The sequence below is a fragment of the Procambarus clarkii genome, chromosome 43 (assembly GCF_040958095.1).
Source record: "Procambarus clarkii isolate CNS0578487 chromosome 43, FALCON_Pclarkii_2.0, whole genome shotgun sequence".
NCBI classification, from domain to species: Eukaryota; Metazoa; Arthropoda; class Malacostraca; order Decapoda; family Cambaridae; genus Procambarus; species Procambarus clarkii.
The window spans coordinates 15,164,556-15,181,407 of NC_091192.1; the positions used below are offsets into that span (position 1 = coordinate 15,164,556).

The window sequence follows — 16,852 nt, forward strand, 5'->3', positions numbered from 1 at the left end:
AGAAAAGACCTATTACATCTTATTTGGAAGCAAATCAACAAATGCAATTACGCTTCAGATAGACAATGTTAACATCAGCAATAAAAATGATGGAAAGTGCCTTGGCCTATACTTTGACAAGAGACTCAACTTCAGCACCCACATACAACACACAACCAAGTCTCAAAAATGGTTGGTATACTCTCTAAAATCAGATATTATGTTCCAAACTCTGCTCTCCTAGTCTCACTATACTACGCGCTAATCTATCTCTATCTTACATATGGTACCTGTGCATGGGGTTCAACTACTGCGAACTACCCCAAGCCCATCATCACCCAGCAAAAATCTGCAATCAGAACAATAACAAACTCTGCTTTCAGACAACACTCAACCCCCCCTGTTTAAATCCCTAAACATACTAAACAAACTCACTCCAAACATTCTCTTGTGCCATTTACATTTACAAAACCCTGTTCTTAAATGCAAACCTTATTCTAAAACTCTTCCTGGACAGATGTAATAGGACCCATTATCACCACACCAGAAATAAATATCTCTTTGATATCCCCAGAGTCGAACTTAATCTGTATAAACACTGTATGCAAATATAGGAACCTGGTCTATGGAATTCACTCCTTAACGAATTGAAAAGCTGTTCAACTTTTGCCTTATTCAAAAACAAAACCCAAAAGTACCTAATTTCATCTTCATAGTTTCCTGCCTGGTGCTTCAAACTCGCACTGTATCTAGTGCTACCCAATCCTCCAATGTATGTACCTAAGCCATACAACTTTACCATTGTAATCATTGCTATCAAATTACATCATGGTTGTTATATTGAATGTATATTTTACTGCATTATACCTTGAAATAATCCTCAAATTATGCTACAATGTACCTGTTGATAACCCTTAAATTTTACTTTAACGTACCTACTAATCTTTTCAATTTTGTTATACAATTTTTTGTTATACTTTCTTACAATGTATTTTTTATACTTTTTTACAATATATTTTTTATACTTTCTTACAATGTATTTTTTATACTTACTTACAATGTACCTGTAAACAATTTTAATTTTGCTAGAAATTACCTACTTAAATTTATCTGTTCGATTAAGGACCTGCCGAAACGTTATGCATGCTAGTGGCTTTACAATAATATAAAACATCAATGCTATGCACTCTAATAAACCCAATGTACCTTCTTGTATATAAATAAATAAATAAATAGTTGATATAATACAGTGGTACCTCGAGTTACGAACATCCCTGTTTACGAACTTTTCGGGTTACGAGTCCGATTTGTTCGGAAAATTTGAATCAGGATATGAACTTTGCATCGAGATTCGAGTTTGTTGATACGCGTACAGCCAACCTAACGCATGGTGGCACCGCGAACAGTGCCCCGCACCCAGTGACTATCCTGCCTGAATTCTTCACAAGAATTTACATTTTTTGTCAGATTTTTGTCCATTTGAGCATAAAAGTTGTTGTTATATATTTTGTCATGGGGTCCAAAGAAAGCCAGTGGTAAGGTTCAAGGCAAGAAATCACATGAGAGAATGACAATATTGGAAAAACAAGAGATCATTCGTAAGCATGAAAATTGAACTCGTGCTATTGAACTAGCTAGGCAGTACAACAAATCCATGTTAACGATATGCACTGTACTTGCCAAGAAAAAGGACATTACGAGTGCTAAAGTGGCAAAAGGCGCATCAACAATCACGAAACAAAAACCACAAATACTTCAGGATGTGGAAAAGTTGTTATTAATTTGGATACACAACAAAGAGTTGGCAGGTAATAGTGTTTAGGGCGGATAGATAGGGCACGAAGACCTTGTAAAGAAAACCCCCTGGAACGAATGCAGATATTAAAGACTTTAAGGCAAGCAGGGGATGGTTTGACAAATTTAGAAAAAGAAATGGTATTCATAGTGTTGTGAGGCATGGGGAGGCTGCCAGCTCAGACAAACCAGCGGCTGAAAGATTTATTGAAGAAGTCAGAGAGTTTGCAGAGGCTGAAGGATACCTACCGCAACAAGTGTTTAATTGTGATGAAACAAGACTGTTCTGGAAAAGATGCCCTAAGAGGACATGCATTACCAAGGAGGAGAAGTCATTGCCCGGATGCAAGTCTATGAAAGACAGGTTTACGCTTGTACTGTGTGGTAATGCAATTGGCATTTTGAAAATTAAACCCTTGCTTGTGCGCCTGACAGCTGAGTGGACAGCGCTTCAGATTCGTAGTCCTGAGGTTCCGGGTTCGATTCCCGGTGGAGGCGGAGACAAATGGGCAAAATGTTTCTTTCACCCTGATGCTTCTGTTACCTAGCAGTAAATAGGTACCTGGGAGTTAGACAGCTGCTACGAGCTGCTTCCTGGGGGTGTGTAACAAAAAGGAGGCCTGGTCGAGGACCGGACCGAGGGGACGCTAAGCCCCGAAATCATCTCAAGATAACCTTGTGTATCATTCTGAAAATCCAAGGGTTTTCAAACAGTATGGTGTGCAGAAAAATCAAATGTGTGTGATGTGGAGGGCTAATAATAAGGCACGGGTGACTAGGATTTTTTTTACGGAGTGGCTAAATGATGTGGTGTGCCCTGCCATACAAAAATATCTGCAGGAGAAAAATTTGCCACTCAAGGCCCTGCTTCTCCTCGACAATGCTCCTGCTCATCCTCCAGGCTTGGAAGATGCATTGTTGAACAGATATAATTTTCTCACAATAAAGTTCCTTCCTCCTACCACCACTCTTAATTCAGCCTATAGACCAGAAAATCATAGCGAATTTTAAGAAACTTTATGAAAGGGCACTTTTCCGGAAATGTTTTGAAGTGACTGAGGCCACAAACCTCACCCTCAAAAAGAGTTCTGGAAACACCATTTTAACATTTGTAGTGCTTTAAAACTTGTTGACAAAGCCTGGCAAGAAGTGACTCAAAGAACCCTGATCTCTGGCTGGAGAAAATTGTGGCCTGAATGTGTGACAGAACTAGACTTTGAGGGGTTTGAGCCTGTAAATGAAGTGCCTATTGTTGAGGAAATTGTTACTCTTGGCCGGAAAATGGGCTGGGAATTGGATGGTGATGATGTGGAGGAGCTGGTGGAAGAACACAACAAAGAACTGACCACCGAAGACCTTCAAGCCCTTGAAAAGGAGCAGCAACAAGAGGCAGCTGAGTATATTACTTCAGAGGAGGATGAGGCAGAAGATAAAGTACAGTAGTAGGCGGCTATATTAATCTTTTCAATGACAATGTGATGCCTCACTACAGACAAATGTTGCAAAGAAGGGAACAACAATCTTCAATAGATTGTTTCGTTGTGAGAAAATCAAGCAGTGAGCCACAACCAGGACCTAGTGGTATGCAGGCAAAAAGTGCCAGAGAGTGTACTCCAGAAAAATCTTTACTGCCAAATGTTATAATGGAAGGAAACTCCCCTTCCAAACAGTAACACCTCTCCTCCTCCCCCGTCCTCACCATCTTCCATATGCCAACAGGAGTCATCAGCAAGGGTAAGTAATAACTTGAACATACTACACTTTTGTGGTGTAGATTTGGGTGAATTAGGTATAAAATTTACTTTGAAGTGAAGTTTTTCGGGAGTCAGGAACGGATTAATTAATTTTCCATTATTTCTTATGGGGAAATTAGCTTTGGTTTACGAATTTTTGGGTTACAACCCGTCTCCAGGAACGGATTAAATTTTTAAACCGAGGTATCCCTGTACTACTGTGCAGAATGTCAATGTTAATTGGCAGAGTGGAAAAAGTAGCATCATTCACAAAAACAGCCTATCACTGAAGCAAGATTGCAAGTATTGAAGGGAGTAGCCTCTAGGCAGGCTTCTAAACAGTGTTGGAGTTTTAGAAGAAGGTTAGTGCAGTTAGTGTCTAAAGCCTTATGTGGGTAAACAAATAAATCTATGGAGTACCCATTTTTGTCAAGAGCTGTTTGTATCTGATATCTGGTCAAGCATATTAAAGCATAGCATAAAGCAGGAGAGATTGCTGAAATACAGGGAATACAGAGAACATATACGGCATGCATATACGCGATAAAGCACATCAATTATTGGGATCGTCTCAAAGCTCTCCAAATGTACTCAGTAGAAAGGAGACAAGATATGAAATAATGTACACGTGGAAAATACTGGAGGGCCAATTCCAAATCTACACAGTAAAATAACAACATACTGTAGTGAATGATATGGAAGAAAATGCAGAACAGAACCAGTGAAGAGCAGGGGTGCCATAGGCACAATCTGAGACCACTGTATAAACATGTGAGGTCCACGGTTGTTCAACATCCTCCCAGCGAGTATAAGAAATAATGCCGGAATAACAGTGGACATATTCAAGAGAAAACTAGATTGTTTTCTAAAAAGAAGTGCCAGACCAACCAGGCTGTGGTGGGTATGTGGGACTGTGGGCCACTCCAAACAACAGCCTATACCCTGGAAACACAAACCGAAACTGTCTCTATTTTCCGTTTGTTACAACTTGCAATAAAGTTGTTACATCTTGGCTTAACGGCTTAACCAACCAAGCATCAATGACCCAAGGACCCCCTCCGGAAGCCTGTCTGCGCTTGAAACCAAGTCTGGGCCGGCCACCAAGGAGCCACACGGACGCCACTCCCGCAGCAAGACACGAAAAGAGTCAGAAACCAAAGCAACAGCTGAACCGGGGGAAATTAAAGAGGTATAGGTAACCCCACCTCGATCAGTCCTGCTGAAAGGTGTCAACCGCGATGGCTCTGCAGTCGGGGAAGGACGCCACATATCAGGAGACGCCGAGATCAAGCCGACATGAAGAGGGCCATCTCCGGGAGCCCGTATGTCCGGCAGAGCCAACTGGAGGAGTCAGTGTCAACCGTCCATTCCGTAGACAGGAGAAGGAATAGAGACAGGCCATCCGCCAGGATGTTGGACACTTCCCGGATGTGAACTGCACGGAGAGCCAAACCCCGAGAATCCAGCAGATGAGTCGCATGAAGCGACCAGCCCCAAAGAACCAAGGACTGAAGAGAATGAAGAGAACATTGTGGTTCAGACAATGAATAGTTTGTCTTTGTCCGCCCTGTCAATCCCCCCAGGTGTAGGTAGTGATCATGTCTCCCCCTTACTCGTCTGTCTTCTAGCGACATGAGGTTTAGTAGGGTGTGGCTTCTAACTTCGTTTTTATTAATTAATATTATATACCCTGTATTAAACATTTACCTTTAATAATTATCATCACATACAAGTATAATTCCCATATAATAAATGTGATAATTTACATGTGATAAATGTGATGAGTTTACCAAAAAAGCGGCCCACAGTCAACAACAGTGTTGACTGTAGCAACAACAACAACAATAACAGTGTTCTTGTTGTTGATTTAGGGGCGACGACGATTGTGGGATCGGATGCGCCCCGGCTGCCCGACACCAGGAAATAGCAGAGGGATGGGGTCCTTATAGTTTCTTCAGGCCACAGACCCTACAATCTCCTCAGGCCAGATACTTTACAGTCTCTTCAGACCACGAACATGACGAATGAAGCGGTAGGTATGGCGAAGGATGTCTTAACGGACGTCTTTTTCTCTCGCATCTGCCCTGTCAAGGAGATCGGGAACCGTGAAGCAGGAAATACTCAGCTTATGAACGGCACTCTGTAGTCTGACTCGAGCGCTATGAAATCTAGGGCAATGATGAAGGTGTTCTACTGTATCCTCCTGGGTCGGACACCACTGGCAGTATGGGGAATCTACCAGCCGTAGACAATGGAGATGTGCAGCCAGGCAGGTGTGCCCAATCCGGAGACGAGTGACGGCCGTATCGAGGAGTCGAGAATGATGATGAGTCCATGGATGCGGGAGGAGCCCTCCCGGAGACCCGCCAGAGAGGAGGACCTGAGTGCTGGCGCCATCATTGCCTCCCAACTCGTGAGGCAAGCCGTCCGGAGTTGCGGGAGAATTTCAGAATGGTCCAGAGGCACATATGTAGAGTCATGGAGACCATGTGTCATCCCTGCTGCTGCATCGGCCTCCTCATTGCCATTAATACCGACATGTGATAGAACCCATTGGAGATAGATTGACCAACCCGGAGTACCAGAGTTCTCCAGAGTACCAGTATGACAGCAGTTCTCCACGGATCTGTAACACAGTATGACGATGTACTCGTAGACGCCTAGATGATATCAGATGTAGGGCTGTAACTGAGTCCACATAGAAGACTACCGCAGAGGGCCCTGAAACTTGTCGAAAGCATCGTAAGACTAGTAAGATTGGAAGCATTTCCCTGGCCAGGCACGAATGAGCAGAGGAGAGCTTCCATGTCTGATAGAAAGAAAAAGGAGCAAAGTATGCTGCCACAGAAGTGGATGGTGGCTGATTTTTGCAGGACCCATCCGTGTAAACCTTCAAATATCCAGGGTGTAAGGAAGCTAGTAGGTTTGCAAAAATTAAAGGGGCCAAACCCTCTAAATCCCTCTTCCAATGAGAAGGCTTGGAAAAGTTCACAAAAACCCGAATGAGCTCTTCTGCCCACGGAGGCACCGGAGAGATGATCGGGCCAGGAGCGAGTACAGGGACGGGAAGGAAAAAACTGTGAGCAGGCATCCAAGGCCCGTACGACAAAAGATAGCAGATGGCGCCTGGAGTGTCCAGCCGGTACATTCCACCAGTTAGCCTCAAGTTGGAGGCGAGTAAGTGGATGGGTCGCAGGGAGACGCACTATCCGTTGAAGCTGGTGGCAGAGGGCGAGAAGACGTTCAAAGCTCATGGGCCATAACCCCGACGAGAGAGAACTGGCGAGGAGAGCATAGCCCCTAGTGCTGAGCGAAGGGCATCATTTTGAATGGGATCCAGCCTTACTAAGACTGATGATGCTACTGAGCCATAGACTTCACTCGCATACATGATACGAATGAAGGCCTTATAGAGCACTAGGAGCGACTCCCGCGAAGCCCCCCATGCCGCACCAGAGAATCGTTTCATGATGTTCATGCGACAAAAGCATGAGGCCCGAAGGTAATCTACATGTCGTCTCCACGTTAGCCAAGAGCCATCTACAACGACCCCAAGCCACCTGTGTTCTGTGGCAATCGGGAGATGACAGCTCCCGACGGTCACCACTAGCTGGTCTGACAAACGGGTCCAGGTGAAGCTCATGACGCAACTTTTCACCGGGTAAATGGAGAGCCCCTTCCCCAGCACAATTGCAGAGAACAGTCACGGCATCTTGCAGGGAGCCTTGTGCCTCCAGGAGGGTGGCACCATCTGCCACGAGGGTTACGTCATCGGCATAAGCTAAAACCTGGACACCCCAGAATACCAGGAGATCAGACAGAAAAATAGATAATAATAGCAGGATAAGAATCGCTCGCTGGAAAACACCACGCAAGACAGGGCGGGACGTGGAGACGACTCCACCAACCGCTACTTTGAATGAGCGGTCCTGTAGATAGTTTTGAAACCACCCCAACGCCGGACCCGAGAGACTTAGTCGAGCCAGGCTCTGAAGGACAGCAGAATGAGACGCAGAGTCAAATGCACTCTTGATGTTGTTGCACTCTCCGGCAATGTCAATTATTCGATGTTCCAAGGAGAGGAGGCAGTTCATCGTGCTTCTTCCTGGCTGAAATCCATTGATACCCTCAGGTAGGAGACCTGAGGTTTCCACCACCCATTGTAGCCGGGTGTGAACAAGGCGTTCCATCAATTTCCCGAGACATGGAAACAGACTTATGGGCCGATGTGAACTTGGGACAAATGGATCCTTCCCAGACTTGGGCAATGGTAAAAAAATGATTTGTTTCCATGGGTCAGGAAGGACACCAGAGGGCCAGCAGGCATTGTAGAAGTGAAGGAGGTGGGACTGAAAGATCCTGGGCACCCTCCTGACAAATTCATATGGGACGCTATCTATCCCTGGCATAGTGCCCAACCTAGATAGTGACAGGGCCTCCTCAAGCTTAACAGATGTAAATGGATGATCCAGGTCCTGAGCTAATCCTATACCCTGTCGGGAGCTCCAACCCATGGAGCCCGCAGAAAGGTAAACGTCCGCAAAGTGGTCAGCCAAAAGTTTGGCTATTTGTACTTTCCCCAGGTCCCCATTACCACTGGGGTCTCTGGATCGGATGGAAGGCCGGGAGTACCTCCCTGTCATCTTGCGAACAAAAGCCCAGGCTCCCACAGGAGGAAGAGGATTCAAATCGGAGAGAGGCGCAGTAATCAGCCCAGGCCTTGCGTTTGGCAAGGAGGACTGTTCGCCTACACCTGGCGTCCGCCCTGCGGAAGGTCTGCCGCTACAATGGAGTAGGGTGACGCCACCACGAATCCTACGCACTTCAACGCTCCAGTACTGCCTGCCAACATTCAGGAGTCCACCAGGGTGCCCCACGGCAGGAGGGATTGGTTGTCTGACCACTAGTCCTCCTGAAATGCCGAGAGTCTACACTGAAGAGGGACTCGGGGAGAGCATCTGCTGACCCATGCAGATCTGCCGTAGCTGGGGAAAGGGTCGACCAGTCATCCGCTTCATAGCCAAGCCACCCCTCCTCCGAGAAGATCCACTTGGATCTACAGGTGGTCAGAGCAGGACGAACAGTGCCCCCGAAGGAAATGACGATGGGCAGATGATCCGTACCCAGGTATGGCCTGGTCCATATCTTCGCCATCGTGAAGGGGCCTCTTCCAATGCAGAGATCGAGCGTTGAAGTATGCCCATTGAGCGGGTCTATCCGGGTTCCCAAACCTAGCGGCATCAGTAAGGAGAGGTCTGGGGAGTCAAGGAGAAACTGAAACAGGGCTCGACCAGCTGTGTTATGGTGGCGGCCGGATAGCATAGGTTGCCATGATGAGTGCTGAGTGTTAGCCACCAATGATCAATGTTAGTCACCAATTTTCCTGCCCGAAACGCTTTGCGTAATAGTGGCTTTAGGCATTGTATGTACTAGCTCTATCTATAAATTCATCAATTTTTGTATCACCCCTTGTATGTATGTATTTTACCTAAATAAACATTTGAATTTGAATTTTGAATTTGATGAGGCAGGTGTCTGTGATCTGACCAAAATAGTGTTCTAGTTTCTTATACACAGAAATCACACTAGCGTGATAGCATCAAATCAACAAATCCACAGGGGCCGTGACGAGGGTTCGAACCAACGTCCGAGAGGATCCCAGACGCTGCCTTAGTCGACTGAGTTACGACATGGTAAAAGAATTACAACCGGGAAATCATCCTAATTTACCATGGTCATACTCGGGTGCATGGGGGGAATTGCATAAAATCCTGATTTGTGTCTCGGAGAGACTGCAGGAATCGCGGTAAATTAGGATGATTTCCCTGTTGCAATTCTTTTACCATGTCGTAGCTCAGTCGATTAAGGCAGCGTTCGAGATCCTCTCGGACGTTGGTTCGAACCCTCGTCACGGCCCTTGTGGATTTGTTCATTTGATGCATCACGCTAGTGTGATTTCTGTGTATAAGGAACTAGAACACTATTTAGGTCAGATCACAGACATCTGCCTCATCATGGGTGACTAACACTCAGCACTCATCATGGCAACCTATGCTATCCGGCCGCCACCATAACACAGCTGGCCGAGCCCTGTTTCAGTTTCTCCTTGACTCCCCAGACCTCTCCTTACTGATGCCGCCAGGTTTGGGAACCCGGATAGACCCGTTCAATGGGCATACTTCAACGCTCGATCTCTGCATTGGAAGAGGCCCCTTCACGATGGCGAAGATATGGACTGGGCAGGAAAGAGAATATTCGCACTATATTTTTAGCAGATGACAAAATTAAGCCCTCACCCACACTGATTAGGAAAGATCACTGGAACTAAACCTCACGACACGAAGACATGAGAGTTAAGGGAGACATGATCATGACCTATAAAATTCTCAGAGAAATTGACAGGGTAGATAAAGGTAAACCGTTTAGCACGGGCGGTACGCGAACAAGGGGACACGGGCGAAAACTGAGTACCCAAATGAGCCACAGGGACGTTAGAAAGAACTTGTTCGGTGTGCAGCCTATCTTGAGGTTATCTTGAGATGATTTCTGGGATTTGCGTCCCCCGCGGCCCGGTCCTCGACCAGGCCTCCTTTTTGTTATACAACCCCCCCCCCCCCAGGAAGCAGCCTGTTGCAGCTGGCTAAATCCCAAGTACCTATTTACTGCTAGGTAACAGGGGCATCAGGGTGAAAGAAACTCTGCCCATTTGTTTCCGCCGCCACCGAGGATCGAACCCGGAACCTCAGGATTACGAATACAAAGTGCTGTCCACTCAGCTGTCAGGCCCCTTGTGGCAGTAGTTAACAGATGGAATTCATTAGGAAGTGATGTGGTGGAGGCTGACTCCACGCAGTTTCAAGTGTAGATATGATAGAGCCCAGTAGGCTCAGGAACCTGTACACCATTTGAGAGGCGGGACCAAAGAGCCAGAGTTCAACCCCCGCAAGCACAAATATGTGAGTACTGAAGGTTACTTTGACAAACTCTGTGCTTCCGGTTGAAGTGTAAAGTGATTATAAGCATTACTAATTAACGCTTGTAACCAGTATATTTAGTGGGAGATGCATATTACACGAGAGGCTGGACTGGAGAATGTCATTGGTAGGAAGGAGCAACAGCTCCGTGCCCAACTGTTGACGAGAGATTGATGATTGATGAAGATTAAGCCACCCAAGAGGTGGCACGGGCATGAATAGCCCGTAATTGACGAGAGACGAGTGACGAGGTTTTCTGAGCGCGCCTGAAGACATGAGGTCGGTTCAGTTGCCGGACGCCACCAGTGGCAATGTAGAAACGTTCAGAGGCACCACATTATATATTTATTATTTTTGGTATTGATATTTCATGTTGTAGGAGAGTATTATTTACTTTGTGGATGGCTGCAGGATTGTGTACACCTGCTGGGAGGTAAGGAATGTCCGACGATGAGTAATAATGTGCAATAAACCCTGAAAACCGACAAGGAACATTATTTTATTTTATTTATTTTGTACGTGAATGTACATTGGGTTCATGAGAGTACAGAGACTTGAAGTTTGACATTCTTGTAAAGCCACTAGCACGCATAGTGTTTCGGGCAGAGCCTTAATCTAACTTATAATTTTAAGAAGGTAATTTCAAGGAAAATAAAAAAAAAAAAACTTTACAGGTACATTGTAAGAAAGCATAAAAATACATTGTAAGAAGGTATAAAAATGCATTGTAAGTATAAAAAAATACATTGTGTAAGAAAAAAAGAAGAAAAACGATATTCATCCACAACTGTGGATGACTCCGCGAGGATCCACTGTGACATGTTTAGATTAGTGTAGCGAGTAGATTATCCCAATAATATACTCGTTCTGAACTCATTAGCTTAATGAGAGAAGTAAAGCTCTCATTACCAGTAATGATGGAACTCAAACATTTTCCCTACTTACAGTTAACATTACTTGCAACGAATAAATCTATAAGGGCCGTGATGAGGGTTCGAACTTACGTCAAGGATGATTCTAGACGCACCTTAATCGACTGAGCCACGACATAGTCAAATGAATTGACCGATTAAGGTACTTTTAATAGGGTGCCCTAGTACCCTATTTCACTCTTCAATTGATATTAGGTAATTGTGTTGGTAGTCTTTGAACCCTACATTTGTCACCATTGACAAATGGTGATGATATTTCTGATAAAGTTTGCTATAGTTGTTAATATAGTTGCAAATTTACGATAGTTTCCATTTGAAAAGCATGATCAGGACCTTGTGTTAGACGTTCTCTAGTAAAGATCAAAAGTTAAATACTACAGCAAAACCCGGAATGTCAACACACCGCTCTGGCTGTGAGGAAGTCGACACTGTCGGAGTCCTGCAAGGCGGGCTTCCAGGTCCCATCCTGAACCCCACTCTCGGGGTCCACCACAATGCTGATCCCTCCAGCCGTGTAGTGCCTGAAGGCGGCGTGTTCCCGTAGCTCCGCCGTCTCGTAGATGTTCACCTTCCCCTGCACCACACTACACCTCCAACCCTCGCCTGGGATGGCCACAGGTGCTCGCTTGGCGCCTTCAGCTAGCGTTACAGCAGCACACGGGGATTTAGAGTTGTCTTCTATTCTGTCACCGTCTTCCTGAGTGTTCGGGGTCTCGGACTGTCCTCTGCCCATCGTGCTAGGCTCAGCCGGATCCCTAGCTAGGGGCTGGGAAAAACTAGTGAGCTGTATAGGTCGACGGTTGGATGAGTAAGAGGTGGAGAACAGCGGCGTCAGTTCTTGGGTAGGAGACGCGGTTGAGGGACGTCGACTCAGCGTCTCAAGGCTACCTAAAACAGTCTTTTCAACATCCACAACAAATCCATCTGGCTCGAAGAGTAAGACATTACCGGGGACGTTGTCTGCAGGTCGTCCTACGGCAACCTTAATCCTACCCTCATCAGCGACTGTTGATCCCACAAAATCACGTGATGCCTCTGCGTCCTTTTCCTTTGGACCCTTGCTGGCTGCTGCGTTCTGCGATGTCCTGAAGGAACCGTCCCGAGGAACCCTGGAAGAGGCACGGACCTGAGCCCCGTCCTCTGGGTGACAGTGGAGGTCCTCCAACACAGTAACAACCTCGTGGTCCTTTTCTTCGTTCATCACCATCTCTGGCCACTATCTTGAGCGTCCACAGTCCCTCACATCAACACCTCCGTCATCAACACAACACCACGACGTAAGCGTGGTATAACACCCACCTCAACACACATTTCCTCACATACCAGCCACGACGTCACACAACTTGGTCACTCACCAATATACTGGCTCTACACACCATCAACTAGTGCATTTGCCTGCTTTCACGTTCACGAGAACCGTAAACTTCAGTGAACACATTATATTACAAGCAACACGTAATAAAACCAAAACGAATTGAATTGAAGAATACACGCCACCCACACCCCGCCCACCCACACCCCACACCGCCCACACCTTGCTACCAACACCCCACCACCCACACACCGCCCACCCACACCCCACCACTCACCACCCACATTCCACCACCCACACCCCACCACTCACCACCCACATTCCACCACCCACACCCCACCACTCACCACCCAAACCCCACCACTCACCACCCACATTCCACCACTCACCACCCACACCCCACCACTCACCACCCACCACCCGCCCACACCCCACCCACCACCCATATACACAACATACACAAGCAGATACCTTAAGAGTAAGAAGATAGGCCTGAAAGTATAAAAGATTAACAAAAGGTGTACCCCAAGGCTCAGATGTTATGTATCCTCCTCTTCCTGTACATCACGGCGGCTGAGTCAACATGTGCTCACACCACCTAGTTGTGCTAGCGGGGGGTTGAGCTCTTGCTCTTTGGGCCCGCCTCTCAACTGTCAATCAACGGATCTCCCCCCCCCCCCCACACACACACACTGCCAGGAAGCCACTCGTAGCAGTTGTAACTCTCAGGTACCTATTTACTGCCAGGTGAACAGGGGCATCAGGGTGAAAGAAATTGCCACTTGTTTTCTGCCTCAGCCGGGGGATAGGACTACGAATCCCGAGCACTGTCCACTCAGCCGTCAGGCCCTCTTGACGCCCAGAAGACAGTTTATGAGTCTTGTCCCCCAAGCCCGTACACCACCACCATGATTAAGGAGAGATCAACAGGTTTCGCGAATGGTTGCGTAAGTGCTTGCATATGGTTAATACATGACACCAAATATTAATGACAAGTGTCAAGAAGGACGTAGACTAAATTGTTTCAAGCGACAGGTATGGCGACACGTGACCGGTATGGCAATATACAGGAAACAAATCTGGCAACAGGTGACCGGTATGGCAATAGACAGGAAACAAATATAGCAACAGGTGACCGGTATGACAATAGACAGGAAACAAATATGGCAACAGGTGACCGGTATGGCAATAGACAGGAAACAAATATGGCAACAGGTGACCGGTATGACAATAGACAGGAAACAAATATAGCAACAGGTGACCGGTATGGCAATAGACAGGAAACAAATATAGCAACAGGTGACCGGTATGGCAATAGACAGGAAACAAATATGGCAACAGGTGACCGGTATGGCAATAGACAGGAAACAAATATGGCAACAGGTGACCGGTATGGCAATAGACAGGAAACAAATATAGCAACAGGTGACCGGTATGGCAATAGACAGGAAACAAATATGGCAATAGACAGGAAACAAATATGGCAACAGGTGACCGGTATGGCAATAGACAGGAAACAAATATGGCAACAGCTGACCGGCATGGCAACAGACAGGAAACAAATATGGCAACAGGTGACCGGCATGGCAACAGATAGGAAACAAATATGGCAACAGGTGACCAGCATGGCAACAGATAGGAAACAAATATGGCAACAGGTGACCGGCATGGCAACAGACAGGAAACAAATATGGCAACAGGTGACCGGCATGGCAACAGATAGGAAACAAATATGGCAACAGGTGACCGGCATGGCAACAGACAGGAAACAAATATGGCAACAGGTGACCGGCATGGCAACAGACAGGAAACAAATATGGCAACAGCTGACCGGAGACCTGCATAGCAACAGATGACAGGATGGCGGAATGGCAACACACGACAGCATACTGGTATGGCAACACACGACAGCATACTGGTATGGCAACACACGACAGCATACTGGTATGGCAACACACGACAGCATACGGGTATGGCAACACACGACAGCATACGGGTATGGCAACACACGACAACATACCGGTATGGCAACACACGACAGCATACCGGTATGGCAAAACACGACAGCATACCGGTATGGCAACACACGACAACATACCGGTATGGCAACACACGACAACATACCGGTATGGCAACACACGACAGCATACTGGTATGGCAACACACGACAGCATACCGGTATGGCAACACACGACAACATACCGGTATGGCAACAGGAGGCTGGCAAGACAGTACACCATAAAAGGCTAACACCTCTCGGAGCCAGAAGGAAACAAAGACCAAGAAGACATATCAGGACACCATACAATAAGCTGGTCACCATCAGGGACACCATACAATAAGCTGGTCACCATCAGAGACACCATACAATAAGCTGGTCACCATCAGGGACACCATACAATAAGCTGGTCACCATCAGAGCACCATACAATAAGCTGGTCACCATCAGGAACACCATACAATAAGCTGGTCACCATCAGAACACCATACAATAAGCTGGTCACCATCAGGACACCATACAATAAGCTGGTCACCATCAGGGACACCATACAATAAGCTGGTCACCATCAGAGCACCATACAATAAGCTGGTCACCATCAGGGACACCATACAATAAGCTGGTGACCATCAGAGCACCATACAATAAGCTGGTCACCATCAGAGCACCATACAATAACCTGGTCACCATCAGGACACCATACAATAAGCTGGTCACCATCAGGGACACCATACAATAGGCTGGTCACCATCAGGGACACCATACAATAAGCTGGTCACCATCAGGGACACCATACAATAAGCTGGTCACCATCAGAGCACCATACAATAAGCTGGTCACCATCAGGACACCATACAATAAGTTGGTCACCATCAGGACACCATACAATAAGCTGGTCACCATCAGGACACCATACAATAAGCTGGTCACCATCAGGACACCATACAATAAGCTGGTCACCATCACGACACCATACAATAAGCTGGTCACCATCAGGACACCATACAATAAGCTGGTCACCATCACACCATACAATAAGCTGGTCACCATCAGGGACACCATACAATAAGCTGGTCACCATCAGGGACACCATACAATAAGCTGGTCACCATCAGGACACCATACAATAAGCTGGTCACCATCAGGACACCATACAATAAGCTGGTCACCATCACGACACCATACAATAAGCTGGTCACCATCACGACACCATACAATAAGCTGGTCACCATACAATAAGCTGGTCACCATCAGAGCACCATTCAATAAGCTGGTCACCATCAGGGACACCATACAATAAGCTGGTCACCATCAGGGACACCATACAATAAGCTGGTCACCATCAGGGACACCATACAATAAGCTGGTCACTATCAGGGACACCATACAATAAGCTGGTCACCATCAGGGACACCATACAATAAGCTGGTCACCATCACGACACCATACAATAAGCTGGTCACCATCAGGGACACCATACAATAAGCTGGTCACCATCAGGACACCATACAATAAGCTGGTCACCATCAGGACACCATACAATAAGCTGGTCACCATCACGACACCATACAATAAGCTGGTCACCATCACGACACCATACAATAAGCTGGTCACCATACAATAAGCTGGTCACCATCAGAGCACCATTCAATAAGCTGGTCACCATCAGGGACACCATACAATAAGCTGGTCACCATCAGGGACACCATACAATAAGCTGGTCACCATCAGGACACCATACAATAAGCTAGCTGGTCACCATCAGGACACCATACAATAAGCTGGTCACCATCAGGACACCATACAATAAGCTGGTCACCATCAGGGACACCATACAATAAGCTGGTCACCATCAGAGCACCATACAATAAGCTGGTCACCATCAGAGCACCATACAATAAGCTGGTCACCATCAGAGCACCATACAATAAGCTGGTCACCATCAGGGACACCATACAATAAGCTGGTCACCATCAGAGCACCATACAATAAGCTGGTCACCATCAGGACACCATACAATAAGCTGGTCACCATCAGGGACACCATACAATAAGCTGGTCACCATCAGGGACACCATACAATAAGCTGGTCACCATCAGGGACACCATACAATAAGCTGGTCACCATCA

The 16,852-nt window shown here is 46.5% G+C and overlaps 1 protein-coding gene across 6 annotated transcripts in view; it reads right to left on the bottom strand.

Moving 5' to 3' along the window:
* Positions 1-16,852, bottom strand: part of ck (myosin-VIIa ck) — a 220,641-nt gene that overhangs the window by 113,239 nt on the left and 90,550 nt on the right. The window contains exon 1 of one of the 6 annotated variants that reach the window (XM_069300059.1): positions 11,816-12,781. The exons of the other annotated variants lie outside the window; for them this stretch is intronic. Within the exon in view, the coding sequence (XP_069156160.1) occupies positions 11,816-12,619 (804 nt within the window). The 5' untranslated portion in view covers positions 12,620-12,781. Of the gene's footprint in view, positions 1-11,815; positions 12,782-16,852 lie in introns of those variants that run through there. 6 annotated transcript variants of the gene reach the window in all.